This window comes from Canis lupus, chromosome 14 (genome assembly GCF_011100685.1).
Source record: "Canis lupus familiaris isolate Mischka breed German Shepherd chromosome 14, alternate assembly UU_Cfam_GSD_1.0, whole genome shotgun sequence".
Classification (NCBI taxonomy): domain Eukaryota; kingdom Metazoa; phylum Chordata; class Mammalia; order Carnivora; family Canidae; genus Canis; species Canis lupus.
In genome coordinates, this window is record NC_049235.1 from 1,849,279 (window position 1) to 1,868,689 (window position 19,411).

At 38.7% G+C, this 19,411-nt stretch overlaps 1 protein-coding gene across 1 annotated transcript; it reads right to left on the reverse strand.

The window, feature by feature from the left end:
- Positions 1–9,485: 9,485 nt before the first annotated feature.
- LOC482230 (olfactory receptor 2L13) lies at positions 9,486–17,932 on the reverse strand. The gene is made up of 2 exons (XM_038557532.1): positions 16,995–17,932; positions 9,486–9,573 (listed from the first exon to the last, which is right to left on the reverse strand). Exons 1-2 carry the CDS (start codon positions 17,930–17,932, stop codon positions 9,486–9,488), a joined length of 1,026 nt encoding a protein of 341 aa, XP_038413460.1.
- Positions 17,933–19,411: the final 1,479 nt, after the last annotated feature.

The window sequence follows — 19,411 nt, forward strand, 5'->3', positions numbered from 1 at the left end:
CTGATACGTCATTTGCAAATATCTTCTCCTATTCTGTAGGTTGTCTTTCAGTTTTGTTGACTGTATCCTTTGCTGTGCAAAAGCTTCTTATCTTGATAAAGTCCCAACAGTTCATTCATTTTTGCTTTTGTTTCTTTTGCCTTCGTGGATGTATCTTGCAAGAAGTTACTGTGGCCAAGTTCAAAAACGGTGTTGCCTGTGTTCTCTTCTAGGATTTTGATGGAATCTTGTCTCACCTTTAGATCTTTCATCCATTTTGAGTTTATCTTTGTGTATGATGAAAGAGAGTGGTCTAGTTTCATTCCTCTGCATGTGAATGTCCAATTTTCCCAGCACCATTTATTGAAGAGACTGTCTTTCTTCCAATGGATAGGCGTTCCTCCTTTATCGAATATTAGTTCACCATAAAGTTGAGGGTCCACTTCTGGGTTCTCTATTCTGTTCCATTGATCTATGTGTCTGTTTTTGTGCCAGTACCACACTGTCTTGATGACCACAGCTTTGTAGTACAACCTGAAATCTGGCATTGTGATGCCCCCAGATATGGTTTTCTTTTTTAAAATTCCCCTGGCTATTCGGGGTCTTTCCTGATTCCACATAAATCTTAAAATAATTTGTTCTAACTCTCTGAAGAAAGTCCATGGTATTTTGATAGGGATTGCATTAAACGTGTAAATTGCCCTGGGTGACATTGATATTTTCACAGTATAAATTCTGCCAATCCATGAGCATGCAATATTTCTCCATCTCTTTGTGTCTTCCTCAATTTCTTTCAGAAGTGTTCTATAGTTTTTAGGGTATAGATCCTTTCCCTCTTTGGTTAGGTTTATTCCTAGGTATCTTATGCTTTTGGGTGCAATTGTAAATGAGATCGACTCCTTAATTTCTCTTTTTTCAGTCTCATTGTTAGTGTATAAAAATGCCACTGATTTCTGGGCATTGATTTTGTATCCTGCCATGCTACCAAATTGCTGTATGAGTTCTAGCAATCTTGGGGTGGAGACTTTTGGGTTTTCTATATAGAGTATCATGTCATCGACAAAGAGGGAGAGTTTGACTTCTTCTTTGCCAATTTGCATGCCTTTAATGTCTTTTTGTTGTCTGATTGTTGAGGCTAGGACTTCCAATACTATGTTGAATAGCAGTGGTGAGAGTGGACATCCCTGTCTTGTTCCTAATCTTAGGGGAAAGGCTCCCAGTGCTTCCCCATTGAGAATGATATTTGCTGTGGGCTTTTCGTAGATGGCTTTTAAGATGTTGAGGAAAGTTCCCTCTATCCCTACACTCTGAAGAGTTTTGATCAGGAATGGATGCTGTATTTTGTCAAATGCTTTCTCTGCATCTAATGAGAGGATCATATGGTTCTTGGTTTTTCTCTTGTTGATATGATGAATCACATTGATTGTTTTACAAGTGTTGATCAGCCTTGTGTCCCAGGGATAAATCCTACTTGGTCATGGTGAATACTTTTCTTAATGTTCTGTTGGATCCTATTGACTAGTATCTTGTTGAGAGTTTTTCCATCCATGTTCATCAGGGATATTGGTCTGTAATTCTCCTTTTTGGTGGGGTCTTTGGTTTTGGAATTAAGGTGATGCTGGCCTCATAGAACGAATTTAGAAGTACTCCATCTCTTTCTATTTTTCCAAATAGCTTGAGTAGAATAGGTATGATTTCTTCTTTAAACATTTGATAGAATTCCCCTGGAAGCCATCTGGCCCTGGACTCTTGTGTCTTGGGAGGTTTTGGATGACTGATTCAATTTTCTCCCTGGTTATTGGCCTGTTCAGGTTTTCTATTTCTTCCTGTTCCAGTTTTGGTGGTTGGTGGCTTTCCAGGAATCCATCCATTTCTTCTAGATTGACTAATTTATTGGTGTATAGCTGTTCATAATATGTTTTTAAAATCGTTTGTATTTCCTTGGTGTTGGTAGTGATCTCTCCTTTATCATTCATGATTTTATTAATTTGAGTCTTCTCTCTCTTCTTTTTAATAAGGTTGGCCCATGGTTTATCTATCTTATTAATTCTTTCAAATAACCAACTCCTGGTTCTGTTGATCTGTTCCACAGTTCTTCTGGTCTCGATTTCGTTGAGTTCTGCTCGAATGTTTATTAACTCTCTTCTTCTGTTGGTTGTAGGGTCCATCTGCTGTTTTTTTCTCTAGCTCCTTTATGTGTAAGGTTAGCTTTTGTATTTGAGTTCTTTCCAGTTTTTGAATGGATGCTTGTATTGCGATGTATTTCCCCCTTAGGACTGCTTTTGCTGCATCCCAAAGATTTTGAATGGTTGTATCTTCATTCTCATTAGTTTCCATGAATCTTTTAAAATCTTCCTTAATTTACTGGTTGACTCTTTCATCTTTTCTCAGGATGGTCCTTAACCTCCACGTGTTTGAAGTCCTTCCAAACTTCTTGTTGTGATTTAGTTCTAATTTCAAGGCATTATGGTCTGAGAATATGCAGGGGATGATTCCAATCTTTTGGTATTGGTTCAGACCCGATTTGTGACCCATTATGTGGTCTATTCTGGAGAAAGTTCCATGTGCACTTGAGAAGAATGTGTATTCAGTTGATCTTGGATGTAAAGTTCTGTAGATATCTGTGAAATCCATCTGGTCCAATGTATCATTTAAAGCTTTTGTTTCTTTGGAGATGTTGTGCTTAGAAGACGTATCGAGGGTAAAAAGAGCTAGATTGAAGTCACCAAGTATAAGTGTATTATTATCTAAGTATTTCTTCACTTTGGTTATTAATTGGTTTAAATATTTGGCAGCTCCCACATTAGGGGCATATATATTGAGGATTGTTAAGTCCTCTTGTTGGATAGATCCTTTAAGTATGAGATAGTGTACCTCTTCATCTCTCACTACAGTCTTTGGGGAAAATTTTAGTTCATCTGATATAAGCATGGCTACCCCTGCTTTCTTTTGAGGACCATTTGAATGGTAAATGGTTCTCCAACCTTTTATTTTCAGGTTGTAGGTGTCCTGTCTAAAATGAGTCTCTTGTAGACAGCAAATAGATGGGTCCTGCTTTTTGTCCAGTCTGACACCCTGCACCTTTTGATGGGGTCATTAAGCCCGCTCATGTTCAGAGTTACTATTGAAAGATATGAGTTTAGTGTCATCATGATATCTATTCAGTCCTTGTATTTGTGGATTGTTGCACTGAACTTCTTCTTAAATGGGAATTTTAAGAGTCCCCCTTAAGATTTCTTTCAGAGCTGGTTTGGAGGTCACATATACTTTCAGTTCCTGCCTGTCTTGGAAGCTCTTTATCTCTCCTTCCATTTTGAATGAGAGCCTTGCTCGATAAAGTATTCTTGGTTGCATGTTCTTCTCATTTAGGACCCTGAATATATCCTGCCAGCCCTTTCTTGCCTGCCAGGTCTCTGTGGAGAGGTCTGCTGTTACCCTAATATTCCTCCCCATAAAGTCAGGGATTTCTTGTCTCGTGCTCCTTTTCCTGGATCTGAATGCCTCTTTCCCTTCCCAGATTAGGAAAGTTTTCAGCTATGATTTGTTCAAATACATATTCTGGCCGTCTGTTCCTTTCGGCACCCTCGGGAACCCCAATTAAACGTAGGCTTTTCTTCCTCAGGCTGTCGTTTATTTCTCTTACTGTGTCTTCATGGTCTTTTAATTGTCTGTCTCTTTTTTCCTCAGTTTCCCTCTTTGCCATCAACTTGTCTTCTATGTCACTCACTCGTTCTTCCACCTCGTTAACCCTCGTCGTTAGGACTTCTAGTTTGGATTGCATCTCATTCAATTGATTTTTAATTTCTGCCTGATTGGATCTAAATTCTGCAGTCATGAAGTCTCTTGAGTCCTTTATGCTTTTTTCTAGAGCCGCGAGTAGCTGTTTAATAGTGCTTCAGAATTGGCTTTCTGACATTGAATTGTAATCCAGATTTTGTAAGTCTGTGGGAGAGAAGACTGTTTCTGATTCTTTCTTTTGAGGTGAGGTTTTCTTTCTACTCAGTTTGCTAAGTGTAGAGTGGCCAAAAACAAGTTGTATTGGGAAAAGGAGAAAAAGAGAGGAGAGAAAGAAGAAAAGAAAGAGAAAAAGAAAAAAGAAAAAAAGAAAAACGAGAAGAAAAAGAGAAAGAATAAGAAAGAAAGGGGAAAAAAAGGATGGGAGAAGCAAACAGAAATCAAAAAGAAAGAAAAACACGGGGGAGTATCCTCTGATTCTGTCTACTTTAAGTCCCTTGACTTCCTCTGGAACTGGTCCGTCTAGCTGGTCTTCTGGGGGAGGGGCCTGTTGTGCTGATTCTCAGGTGTTAGCACTTGGGGGAGCTGCTCTGGCTCCTGCCTGGTGCATGGCTCAGTGGGGGCTGTTTACCCCGTGAGGCCCCAGGAGGAACTATCCCAGTGGCGGGGCCAGCTCTGGAGCCCTGGAGTCAGCTCCCACAGTAACCCCAGAGCTCTCCGTCTGCAGGGCCTGGAGGCTCCCGGCAGGGCCGCGGATCTGCTCAGCTCGGGGCAGGAGCGTCCTCGCTGTCCTGGGCCCTCCCGGCCTCTGCCTGTCCCGGGGGAGGCCGGATCCTGGGCTGTGTCCTGGCGCCCTGTGCTCCGGGACCTGCGCTTTTGGATTCGGCTCCCGCCCTGCAGCCCCCTCCGCGGAGCCGCCCCGGAGCTCCCTGAGCTGCTCCCGCCCCGCAGCCCCCTCCGCGGAGCCGCCCCCGAGCCCCCCGAGCTGCTCCGGGTCCCCGTGCGCGCTGCAGCCCTTAGGGAGCTCGGCGCACTCTCCCGGGGCGCAGGTGTCTGTTAGTGTCCCCGGGAGCCCGAGGGCATCCCCGCCCTCCTGGGTCCTGCTCCAACTCCCCGCGAGCCCCTTTCCGCCCGGGAAGGTTGGTGCAGCTCCTGCTCCTCCGGGACGGGGCTCTCCTGTCCTGGGGACACTTGCCCCGGCCTCAGCCCAGCTCCTCGCGGGGCCCCTCCCCCTTGGATCCCTTTTGTGTCTTTATTTCTTTTTCCCCCGTCTTCCTACCTTGATAGAATCATGAACTCTTCTCACTGTAGCATTCCAGCTGGTCTCTCTTTAAATCTCAGGCCGAATTCGTAGATTTTCAGGATGATTTGAAGGTTATCTAGGTAATTTGGTGGGGACAGGTGACTTGGGGACCCTACTCTCCCACCGTCTTGCCCCGCCTCACCTTCATGCACTGATGACAGGAATGCAAGGAGATGCAGCCACAGTAGAAAACACTATGGAGGACCCTCAAAAAATTAAAAATAGAACTATTCTATGAATCAATACTCACATTATTTAATATTTACCAATAAAATAAAATAGTAATTGAAAGAAATGCATGCACCTTTATGTTTATAGCAGCACTATTTACAATAGCTAAGATATGGAAACAGCCCAAGTGTCCATGAAATGATTTATGGATAGAGAAGGAGTTGTATGGATATACAATGGAACATTACTCAATCATAAAAAGGAATTAAATCTTGTTATTTGCAACAAAATGGATAGAACTAGAGAGTGCTAGTTATGCTAAGTGAAACAAGTGAAATAAGTCAGTCAGAGAAAGATAAATACCATATTATTTCATTCACATGTGGAATTTAAGAAAGAAAATAAATGGGCAAAGGAAAGAGAGGGGAGAGAGACAGACAACCAAGAAACAGACTCTTAACTATTGAGAAGAAACTGATGGTTACTGGAGGGGAGATGGCTGGAGGGATGCATGAAGTAGATGATGGAGGTTAAGAGTGGGGCATGTCATGATGAGCACTAACGGTGTATGGCATTGTTGAATCAACTATATGTTTTCATCTTTCATTTTTATTCATCTACACCTTATTGTCTGACTTTATCATGATCTGCTTATGCAGTTGGGGTCCTGTATTTCCAATGCTGCAAAGGTGATTGTTGCCCAAATCTACTGGAGCTTTTGTTCAAAAGCTCTGATTAATTTTACAACCTGAAGTGGAATTTCTGTGATATAGGACAAGAGTTATTTCCCAATTTTATAGAGAATACCAAACTTCTTCCCAAAATTATAAAATATGCACTGCATGAGACATCTTTGGGAACTCATAACAACTAATTTTATCACTCACAATTGTTGTTGTGTGTATTTTTTGTATTATTATTATTTTTTTTAATAATAAGTTTATTTTTTATTGGAGTCCAATTTGCCAACATACAGAATAACACCCAGTGCTCATCATGTCAAGTGCTCCCTTCAGTGCCCGTCACCCACTCACCCCCACCCCCTGCCCTCCTCCCATTCCACCACCCCTAGTTCGTTTCCCAGAGTTAGGAGTCTTTATGCTCTGTCTCCTTTTCAGATTATTTCCTACCCATTTCTTCTCCCTTCCATTCTATTCCCTTTCACTATTATTTGTATTCCCCAAATGAATGAAACCATATAATGTTTGTCCTCCTCCGATTGACTTACTTCACTCAGCATAATACCCTCCAGTTCCATCCACGTCGAAGCAAATGGTGGGTATTTGTCGTTTCTAATGGCTGAGTAATATTCCATTGTATACATAAACCACATCTTCTTTATCCATTCATCTTTCTTTTTTTTTTTAATTTATTATTTTTTTTTATTGGTGTTCAATTTACTAACATACAGAATAATACCCAGTGCCCGTCACCCATTCACTCCCACCCCCCGCCCTCCTCCCCTTCTACCTACCCCTAGTTCGTTTCCCAGAGTTAGCAGTCTTTACGTTCTGTCTCCCTTTCTGATATTTCCCACACATTTCTTCTCCCTTCCCTTATTTTCCCTTTCACTATTATTTATATTCCCCAAATGAATGAGAACATATAATGTTTGTCCTTCTCCGACTGACTTACTTCACTCAGCATAATACCCTCCAGTTCCATCCACGTTGAAGCAAATGGTGGGTATTTGTCATTTCTAATAGCTGAGTAATATTCCATTGTATACATAAACCACATCTTCTTTATCCATTCATCTTTCGTTGGACACCGAGGCTCCTTCCACAGTTTGGCTATAGTGGCCATTGCTGCTAGAAACATCGGGGTGCAGGTGTCCCGGCGTTTCATTGCATTTGTATCTTTGGGGTAAATCCCCAACAGTGCAATTGCTGGGTCGTAGGGCAGGTATATTTTTAACTGTTTGAGGAACCTCCACACAGTTTTCCAGAGTGGCTGCACCAGTTCACATTCCCACCAACAGTGTAAGAGGGTTCCCTTTTCTCCGCATCCTCTCCAACATTTGTGGTTTCCTGCCTTGTTAATTTTCCCCATTCTCACTGGTGTGAGGTGGTATCTCATTGTAGTTTTGATTTGTATTTCCCTGATGGCATGTGATGCAGAGCATTTTCTCATGTGCTTGTTGGCCATGTCTATGTCTTCCTCTGTGAGATTTCTGTTCATGTCTTTTGCCCATTTCATGATTGAATTGTTTGTTTCTTTGGTGTTGAGTTTAATAAGTTCTTTATAGATCTTGGAAACTAGCCCTTTATCTGATACATCATTTGCAAATATCTTCTCCCATTCTGTAGGTTGTCTTTGAGTTTTGTTGACTGTATCCTTTGCTGTGCAAAAGCTTCTTATCTTGATGAAGTCCCAATAGTTCATTTTTGCTTTTGTTTCTTTTGCCTTTGTGGATGTATCTTGCAAGAAGTTACTATGGCCGAGTTCAAAAAGGGTGTTGCCTGTGTTCTTCTCTAGGATTTTGATGGAATCTTGTCTCACATTTAGATCTTTCATCCATTTTGAGTTTATCTTTGTGTATGGTGCAAGAGAGTGGTCTAGTTTCATTCTTCTGCATGTGGATGTCCAATTTTCCCAGCACCATTTATTGAAGAGACTGTCTTTCTTCCAATGGATAGTCTTTCCTCCTTTATCGAATATTAGTTGCCCATAAAGTTCAGGGTCCACTTCTGGATTCTCTATTCTGTTCCACTGATCTATGTGTCTGTTTTTGTGCCAGTACCACACTGTATTATTTTTAAGTTAGCAATTTTAGTACATGTAGTAGTATTACATGTGGTCTTACTTTGTATTTGTTTGATTAGCACAATATTTAATATTTCATTTTATATCAAATTGTCACAGTTCATATAGCCATGCTAATATTGCTAGACATTTGGATTTTTCCCATTTTTGACTACCCTGAACAATGCTTCTATGAATCTTCTTGTATATTTCTTTTGATATATGTGATTAAACATTTCTGTTTCTCATAAACTCATGGGTAAATTTTTTCGCTGTCAGGACATCAATATATTGTGTTAGTAAACCATGCAACATAATTTACTAAATGTTTGTATCAATTCATATTCTCAGAATTAGTGTATAAGACTCCCAGCTACTCCATATATTTTTCCATACTCGGTAGTATTTTTAATTTTAACCATTCTATTAGATTATGTGACAGAATTCATTTTGGTTGGAATTTCCATTTCCCTAATTAGTTATATATATTGTACATATATATAGTGTATTATATGTACTATTAGTAGATAATAAATTATGTACTATTACATTTACTATATATTATATATATTAGTATATTACATAATAGTAATTTAGTGATTAATACACTATAAACTAGGGACCCTGGGTGGCTCAGCAGTTTAGCACCTGCCTCTGGCCAAGGGCACAATCCTGGAGTCCCAGGATGGAGTCTCGTGTCAGGCTTCCTGCATACAGCTAGCTTCCCCCTCTGCCTGTGTCTCTGCCTCTCTCTCTGTCTTTCATGAATAAATAAATAAAATCTAAAAAAATACACTATAAACTAGTGTAAATTGATAATAATTATTGGTTGATAACAGTTGATGTACATCATTATATATTATTATTGATTAATATATATAATTCTTATTACATAATTATAAATATTCAGTATATAATAACATAACAAATATAATTGTAAACATGTATTTTAAACATAGCATATGATATATTATATATTTTAATTATATAAATGTAATTAGAACTTAATGGCAGTTAGTTTATATATTATTTATTAGTTGATATATATATATATATAAGAGTATTATGTTTTATTCCATACCAGATCACAGTTCTTACTCTATTTTCCTACTGAGTTGCAACTTTAAAATGAATCAGCAACAATTATTTATCTATTCTTTATGTAATCTTCTGAAGACACATGTAGCAAATACCTCTTCACACTCTGGCTATCCCTTACTTAACAGTGTCTTTTTGTTTAACAGTTTCTAATTTTATTGTAATTAAGCAAAATCTTCTTTTATATTTTGTGTTTTTCTTAGCCCTCTTCCCTAGGAGTCAGAGCCTTCAGTATGGATCAAGTACAAATATTTATTTTGGAGTATGACAGAAAAATAAATGCTTCCGTCAGGAGATTGAATGTGGGGATGAGGAAAGCAAGGAAAAATGATGTATTACCATATGGCCTGCTCATAGCTCTCACAGGAGAATCTACCTGGGCACATGATCCTTTTCCAGATATGTGGACTGGAGACCCTAGACTCTGGACAAGAAATAAATTGTTGAACTCATTTCAGTCCCCTGCAGACTTCTTGGTTGAGTCGTCAAACCATTTTGGGGGCACTTGGGTAAGCAAATCAAGCATATTGATCCATAATGTTCTATGTGGCACAAAATGGTAGGAAGGCCACACATTTACATGTGTCTTGTCATCCTGGCTGTGTACACATAGCTAATGTAGAGGGCTCAGCCTTCCCAGGGAAGCAGCAGGTTCGCCCCGGAAGGCAGAGTTACACAGGTCCAGTTTAAGCTGCTCAGTCATGGATATAGTTGAGGAAAAGAAAGTGGGTGAGTTTCTAGCACAGAACATAGGGAACTCAAAGAGGAGCTGGAGATAAATCCAATAGAAAAATGTATTTTATTGAATAAATTTTCCCTACCCATAAGTAATGAAGATGTTTTTCCTTGTTACATTCTAAACATGATATAAATGTATGTTTTAGGGAAGTTCTATTTTTAATTCTTTGAGGAACCTCCACACAGTTTTCCAGAGTGGCTGCACCAGTTCACATTCCCACCAACAGTGCAAGAGGGTTCTGCTTTCTCCACATCCTCCCCAACATTTGTTGTTTCCCGTCTTGTTAACTTTCACTATTCTCATTTGTGTGAGGTGGTATCTCATTGTGGTTTTGATTTGTATTTCCCTGATGGCCAGTGATGCGGAGCATTTTCTCATGTGCTTGTTGGCCACATGTATATCTTCCTTGGTAAAATTTCTGTTCATCTCTTTTGCCCATTTCATGATTGGATTGTTTGTTTCTGTGCTGTTGAGTTTAATAAGTTCTTTATAGATCTTGGATACTAGCCCTTTATCTGATACGTCATTTGTAACTGTCTTCTCCCATTCTGTAGGTAGTTTTTTAGTTCTGTTGACTGTTTCTTTTGCTGTGCAGAAGCTTTTTATCTTGATTAAGTCCCAATAATTCATTTATGCTTTTGTTTCCCTTGCCTTCATGGATGTATCTTGCAAGAAGTTGCTGTGGCCAAGTTCACAAAGGGTGTTGCCTGTGTTCTCCTTTAGGATTTTGATGGATTCTTGTCTCACATTTAGATCTTTCATCCATTTTGAGTTTATCTTTGCCCTACGACCCAGAAAATGCACTGCTGGGGATTTACCCCAAAGATACAGATGCAATGAAATGCCAGGACACCTGCACCCTTATGTTTATAGCAGCAACGTCCACAATAGCCAAACTGTGGAACGAGCCTTGGTATCCACCGAAAGATGAATGAATAAAGAAGATGTGGTATATGTATACAATGGAATATTACTCAGCCATTAGAAATGACAAATACCCATGTGGATGGAACTGGAGGATATTATGCTGAGTGAAATAAGTCAATCAGAGAAGGACAAATATTATATGGTCTCATTCATTTTGGGGAATATAAAAAAATAGTGAAAGGGAATAAATTGGAAAGGAGAGAAAATGAGTGAAAATATCATTGAGGGTGACAAAACATGAGAGACACCTAACTCTGGGAAATCAACAAGGGGTAGTGGAAAGGGAGGTGGGTGGGGGGTTGGGGTGACTGGGTGATGGGCACTGAGGGGGACATTTGGTGGGATGAGCACTGGGTGTTATGCTAAATGTTGGCAAATTGAACTCCAATAAAAAAAAAGAAGTCCAAAAAATAAATAAATGTATGTTTTATAATCAGATATACCTGGCAATGTTGTGTGTGTGTGTGTGTGTGTGTGTGTGTGTGTCTGGTTAGGAGATTGGGTGATTTTATTTATTCTGTGTGGCTATATAAGCAGCATCACCTCTTATCTTGCAATGACTTTTCCATCCTGTATTTTAAAACATCCTTGGGTGTCAAGGAAAAAAAAAGAAAGAAAATCTTTCTGTAATCCATTGTAATTTGTTACTGTGTTTATTAATTTTTTATTTTTAATTTGTATTGTGTTTATTAATTTTTGTTACTGTGTTTATTAAATTTTTATCAGTTTTGAACAATTCTCAGGGATTTTACCACATGCTTTCTCTAAAATAGAGAAAATAGGGAAAATCCCTTCCTGAGTTCCTTAAAAGAATTATAAAATCATGGATGAGCTTACATCTTATTTAGCCACAAACAGGGGTCACCTTTTTCAATTTCCATCTTCTCTAGGATATTGATCCAGAAAATCTTTTTTTAAAGATTTTATCTATTTATTCATCACACACACACACACACACACACACACACACACACAGGCAGAGACACAGGCAGAGAGAGAAGCAGGCTCCCTGCATGGAGCCTGATGTGACACTCGATCCCGGGACCCTTGTATTACGTCCTCGATCGAAGGCAGGCGCTAAACCGCTGAACCACCCAGGGATCCCCTAATCCAGAAACTCTATAATGTTGCTTTTCCTTTTAGGTTTTATTGATTTTAAACAAATTATAATATTTCACACAGGGGATCCCTGGATGGCTCAGTGGGGTTGAGCCTCTACCTTTGGCTTAGGGCGTAATCCTGTAGTTCTGGGATCCAGTCCCACATCAGGCTCCCTGCATGGAGCCTGCTTCTCCCTCTGTCTTTGTCTCTGCTTCTCTCTCTCTCTCTCTCTCTCTCTCTCATAAATAAATAAATAAAATTTTTAAAAATATATATTTCACATAGATTTGTTTAGTCAACTTTAGCTTAAAAGTTTAACCTGAATGAACTAACTTGCAGTTACTGGAACTGTAAGTCCCTTTCTTGCCTTTCACTTAGTAATGTATCTTAAAATCATCCCATACAAGTGCACAAAGAACTATTCCCACTTTTACTTACATACAGTATTCTATTAACATGATATACCAGGACTTAATAAGTTTCTTGTTGATGGGCAGTTTTCCTGTTTCCAAATATTTGCTTTGGGCAACAATGCATATCCCATTAGATATTTGCTTCCATAAGATACTTTACCTTGGAGTAAGTGCATCTGCAAAGAACATCTACAGAAGTTATATATTACTAAACCCAAGAATAACTTTTATTCTGTTTTGGTCTTTCATTGGCCATTTCACCAAGAGGTGAATATGTTGCTCTAAGACTTCATTTCTGTTTCACTCTGTGATTATGTTGATGACTAGTTCTTAGAATTGAGAGGGAGACTGAGATGGGAAAATGCAGTCTGGCATCATGATAGGAATAGTCTCCTTATGTATTACTTACGAGTAGAATGATTTGAGATGCAAATAATCATGGTTTGTGGAAGCACTGGAAGTTTAATATTTCTAAAGAGCTAAACCTAAAATTTATTTTTTAAAGATTTTATTTCTTTATTCATAAGAGAGAGAGAGAGAGGCAGAGACATAGGCAGAGGGAGAAGCAGGCTCCATACAGGGAGCCGGACGTGGAACTCAATCCCAGGACTCCAGGATCATGTCCTGAGACTAAGGCAGATGCTTAACTGCTGAGCCACCCAGGTATCCCTAAACCTAAAATTTAAAAGAAAATTTAAAAGTTACAAAGTGAAAGTTCTTTACAAGTAGTAGCTGTGATAGAATTTTACATTTTGCTGCATTTTCAGATTTTTAAAAAGATTTTATTTATTGATCCATGAGAGACACAGAGAGAGAAGCAGAGACACAGGCAGAGGGAGGGGTAGGCTCCATGCAGGGACTTGATGTGGAAATTGATCCCGAGATCCCAGCAGATTAATTGACCTGAGCAAAAGGCAAATGCTCAACCACTGAGCCACCCAGGCATCCCTCATTTTAAGATATTTAAACTGGGGCTTCCTTCTCCTGGATGGCCAAGCAGATGGGGACAATCACACTTTAGAAGATATTTCCCTGCAGGGATTCCACTATGTTTAGAATACAGACCACATTTCTTACCCTGACCTGATGGTAAAACTGCTCTGTTTCTCACACTTACTGCTTTCTGCTGTCCTTCAGCCTTCTAGGGTTTGGGAACTTCTTTTTGAGGTTAAAAGACCAGCCTCTGTATCATGTCAGAGTAGCCTTTCTGACTATTGTACTTGATAAATGTGACATTTTCCCCCTGACATTATTAATGTCCAGTATTACTTTATAATGTGCACTTTATAAGTGTATGGCTTACACCAGCATGTGGAGTCCACAAGGCCAGAGGATGTATCTACTTGTCCATAACTTTTCCATAGTAACAAGATTGCTATGCAGCACATATCTAGAATTAATAAAGAGTTAGTAGATACAAATGAATTTCTAAAATAACCTTCCAGTTGCATGTGGCCAAGAATTTCTAGTCTACTTTTGCTAAATGAGTAATTGTATTATCGCTGAGTTTAGAGATCATACCAGTAGTATAAAGTCTAAAAAATAAAACTAAAAAGTAACCTTAAATATCACATTCAAAGAAAAAAAGTATTCTTTTTAATTCAGGAAGAAAATCTAGCTGCAGTAGAGCAAATAAATGAGATGTATCATAGACTGAAGAATTTGGCTTGCACTTCACTGCTTATCTGAATGGTAAGGGGAAATTTTGGAAATGAACCCTTAACTTTGTGTAGAAAAATTATTCAGGTATATGTTCCCTTGAATGTGTCATATAGCATGTTCACAATTTCCCTGAACTTATATCACATTTCAATAAGTGCAGTTAGTCCACAACAAAATTCAAATAAATGCCCCCAGGATTTGCATGACATAGCACTCCATTTTTCTGTGGAGGACACTACAATATCTGTGTGTATTTTTTTTTTCATACCACCAAGCATTTAACTCAATTCTCCTGGTACACTGAGTAGGTCTTCCACAAACTCAACTCAATTCTGATACTATATGCCTGAAGATAGCATCAGATTCCATCAGTTAGTGGCTCGAACCCACAAGACTGTTCTACTTCATGTGTCAATTGCATACTCACATCGTTACCTGTGCTTGTGATCTACCAGCTATAACTTGGAGGTTTCCACAAGCCTCTCCTTGGATTTAATTAATCTGCTAGAGTGAGGTAAAACCTCAGAAAATTAGATTACTTACCAGAATGCTGTTTTATTAAAAGCATATTAAAATGTACAAACAAACAGCCAGATGAAAAGGTACATAGGGTGAGATCTGGAACAGTCTCAAACACAGGACCTTCTATCCTCATGGAATTAGGGACCCACACATGGATTCATTCTAGTTCTTAAACTGGAAGCTCTCTGAACCCAGGCTTGAACCTGGGTTTTGGTGGAAGCATCATTACATTGGCAAGGTTGATTAAATCTTTGGCTACTGGTGATTGAAGTCCATATTCAGCTACTTATCCCATCCTGGAGGTCAGGGGAGTGGGATTGAAAGTTCCAAGTTTCTCCTGGCAACCAAACGTCATTCTTAGGTAATTTAAGGATTTTCAAAAGTCACCTAATTTACACAGCAATCTACAAATTTATAGCTCTAGTCAGTTGGAAAATTCCAGGTGTTGTAGGAACTCTGTACCAGGAATGGGGAATGACAAAGATGAATAACATAAGAAATTAAAAGTGGCCAGAGAAAGATATTGGGAGATTGGAGTTGGGCAATGAATAAAAAGTTGGTGAATAGACTCCTAAATATTAACTTTTTCCATAAAAACTAATACTCCTACATATGACATTAACCACCTTTAGGAACAGGCTTGATGTAACTTATGTGTGTTAGTAAAACACCAGTAGTAAAACTTTTGTGCTATATAATTTAATGTCATAATAGCATATAATTTCAAGCTATGCAAGGTCATATTTATATTTTAGATGTTGTAGCAGAAACCTTGAGTATTTATGATTTCATTTTATATGGTTCATGCTGTAACTTCCTAACTATTTGTCTGCATGATCCTGGGGGCATCACAATGCCAGATTTCAGGTTGTACTACAAGCTGTGGTCATCAAGACAGTGTGGTACTGGCACAAAAACAGACACATAGATCAATGGAACAGAAGAGAGAACCCAGAAGTGGACCCTGAACTTTATGGTCAACTAATATTCGACAAAGGAGGAAAGACTATCCACTGGAAAAAAGACAGTCTCTTCAATTAATGGTGCTGGGAAAATTGGACATCCACATGCATGATCCTAAATAAATAATTTCCTAAGTATAAACATCTTAAGTTCATTTAAATATATACATTTTTATTTGAATGTACAATAAATTGTCATTTTTCTTGTATTTCTATAAAGAACACTTAATCTCAGTATTTTTATTGACATTTTAAAAAATCTTATATAAAATAAGCCCCTCAAATTAGTTTCATAGGGATGCCTGGGTGGCTCAGTGGTTGAGTGTCTGCCTTTGGCTCAGGGTATGATCCTGGAGTTCTGGGATCCAGTCCCACATTGGGTTCCCTGCATGGAGCCTACTTCTCCCTCTGCCTGTGTCCCTGCCTCTCTTTTTTTGTGCTCTCATGAATAAATAAGTTTCATAAAAGGAGGTTAGGATGAGATAAACTTTAGTTCTTAATTATAATTAAGATTCAGTAGAACAACAGGTAAACAAGTTTGTAAACATCACATTTACTTGCTTGTTTTGCTTGTTACCTCACATCCCACTACCCATATTTTATACATCACAAGTATATTTGTATATACCATATGTACTTTTAAAAACATTTTATTGAATGTGTAAATCTATGTGGTCTAACATAGTAACAATTGGTCCCATCTAGCTTTTGGACACTTGAAATACATATAGTCAAAACTGCAATGTGTTGTAATTACAAAATACAAGTTTATGAAGACTTAGACTGAAAACAAAGTAAGATATTACACTGATAACTTTATTTGATTAAATATAAAAGCCATACTATGTTCACATAAATAAAAATATGCACATTGTATGTAATATAGTATATATTATTATGTTATTAATATTGTTAATTTCAGTATTCATTTTAATGTTTTTTATTGGAGTTCAATTTTCCAACATATAGCATAACACCCAGTGCTCATCCCATCAAGTGCCCTGCTCAGTGCCCGTAACCCCCACCCCACGCCCACCTCCCTTTCCACCACCCCTTGTTTGTTTCCCAGAGTTAGGAGACTCTCATGTTCTGTCTCCCTCTCTGATATTTCCCACCCATTTTTTTCTCCTTTCCCCTTTATTCCCTTTCACTATTATTTTATATTCCCCAAATTATATGAGACCATATAATGTTTGTCCTTCTCCAATTGACTTATTTCACTCAGCATAATACCCTCCAGTTCCATCCATATCGAAGTAAATGGTGGGTATTTGTCGTTTCTAATGGCTGAGGAATATTCCATTGTATACATAGACCACATCTTTATCCATTCATCTTTTGATAACTCAAAGATACAGATGCAGTGAAACGCCGGGACACCTGCACCCTGATGTTTATGGCAGCAATGTCCACAATAGCCAAACTGTGGAAGGAGCCTCGGTGTCCATCGAAATTTTAATGGTTTTAATTAAATCAATATATTATTTAAATCAACTTCACTTGTCAAATGTGGCTTGTACACTTGTTTAATTTACATGTTTAAGTTACTTGTGACTCACACTATATTTCTAACAGTGCTGTTCTAGGATGTTCTAATTAACCTGGAAAAGGAAAAGAAGGGAAAGGACAGCCATGACTTTTGTTTCTTGGCAGAGAATATTCCAAACTGTCTTGTCATAGCCCCCAGAACCTCCTTATTCCTCAGGCTGTAGATAATGGGATTGAGCATGGGGGTGAGGATGGTGTAGAAGACTGCCAGGATCTTATCTTCTGCTGGTGAGCGGAGATTCCTGGGCCGCAGGTAGGTGTACACAAAAGGTGCATAGTAAAACGTCACTACAGTTAAATGTGTTGAGCAGGTTGTGAAGGCCTTTTTCCTTCCCTCTTTTGAGCGCATGTGGTAGACAGCAAAAAGAACCCATCCATAGGAAGCAGTAATGCCAAGGAAAGGAAAGAGGAGAAAGAGACTTGTACTCACAAAAACCATGTACTCATAGGCCCAGGTGTCTATACAGGCCAAGGCCAACATGGCTGGCACATCACAGAAGAAGTGATTAATGGCCCTGGACCGGCAATAAGGAATATGGAGGGCATAGACAGTGTGTGCCAAGGAGTTGATAGACCCCAAAATCCAAGATCCTATGATCATTTTCACACACACGGTTTTACTCATGCGGACAGTATACTGGAGAGGGTGGCAGATGGCCACATAACGGTCATAGGCCATGGAGGACAAGAGTAAACCTTCAGAACATGCCATGGTCAGGAAGAAGAAGCTTTGCACCCCACATCCCAGGAAGGAGATACCTTTCTGGCCAGACAGGAAGTCGAATGCCATCTTTGGGACAGTGGTGGAGATATACATTAGGTCCATGAGGGAGAGCTGGCTGAGGAGGAAGTACATTGTGGTGTGGAGCCGGGCATCTAAGCGTATGAGATGAATCATGGCTGAGTTACCCACTGAGGCGACAATGAAGATGAAGATAATGAGGGACAAGAGAAGCAGGCCAGTTTGATTTGAGGGAAACAACCCCAACAAAATGAAATCATTTGAAGTTTGATTCCATTTCTCCATGAAATCTTACTGTTTTAACTCCCTTGAAAGAGAAATAAAAACAAAAACAAGGTGCAGGGCAAGAAATTAAACAAAATAGGAGCATAAAAAAGGAATGTTTATTTTATGAATATTTGTTTAGAATGAATTGTCTTTTTCCAATTCTATAGCTTTAATAGAACCAACTTTAATATCTGAATTAGATGTCCCCCTTCCAATTTTCTATAGTAAGCACTAAAACAAGGGATCTGAAGTATAAAGCCTAGTATTTTAGATAACAAAAATAAATGAGATAACTAAAATGTTATCTGTCTCTAACTCAGCTATGCACATCACTCAGAATTTACAAAATGGCACATGCATCTCTGTATCCCCAGTGTCTGTCAATTTAACACAGCATATCTACAGTAGGACGTGGATTATGTGACTCAAAAACTTTGCATATGTTAAATTCTAAGTCCTCCATTGCCTAGTCTTTTTCTACGTCTTTAATTTGGGGTCTTTCTTTCCCACATGGCACTACTGCAGCTGTAAAATGTTCATACTCTATCTCTCATAGTCTTTTTCATTACTTTGCCTTTCCTAAAAATTTATCCACCACCCCAAATCACCTAAAATCACTATCCTGAACTGTATAGATATTGCAGACCACGTGAGGTCCACACGAATTGTAAACTATTATTTGAATATTCTCTCTTCTGTAATGATGTTTCCAGTTCTTAAGCCTTTAAGAATCCAAAGTCAAATGCACATATTTTAATGTCTAATTTTCTTTTATTGAATAAAGAGTATTATTTTAAAGATCTGGCTTAATTCCATATTTTGGACCAGATTAAGGCATTCTGAAATTAGAGTTTCTGTAATTTAGTTTCTATACTGTAGATGGCAGCATAGCCAAGCAATTGAAAAACTGTTCTACTAGAAAAGCAGGTATAAGCTGGAAAATATTATTGAATTGTAACTTAAATGTTTGTACCTACCTTCTTTGGGCTTAAGAAGAATGCCAATATTAGTATCCTGTATTAATTACTTAAAACAATAAAAAAATTTCCTTCTTTGAAACATTTTCTAGCTTCTAATGTCCACTCCTTTTCTGAGAATTTTACATTTTTTAAAAAATTTATTTACTCATGAGAGACACAGAGAGGGAGAGAGGCAGAGACACAGGCAGAGGGAGAAGCAGGCTCCATGCAGGGAGCTTGATGTGGGACTCGATCCTGGGTCTCCAGGACCACGCCCTGGACTGAAGGCAGCACTAAACTGATGAGCCACCGGGACTGCCAGAGAATTTTACAACATTTTATAGTTTCTTTCTTTTGCTTTGTCAGCTCAATTCTGACTGTTTTTTTCCCTCAGTCTCCCGAAGATGCATAAATTGTGGTTTTGGTACTTCTTATACTTCCAATATACATTTAATTTCTTCCTTTATTAGGATTTGGGTTTGGATGGTATTTTCCGTTCTCTGAGCCTCTGCCTGAGGAGACACCTGATGTCCTGTTA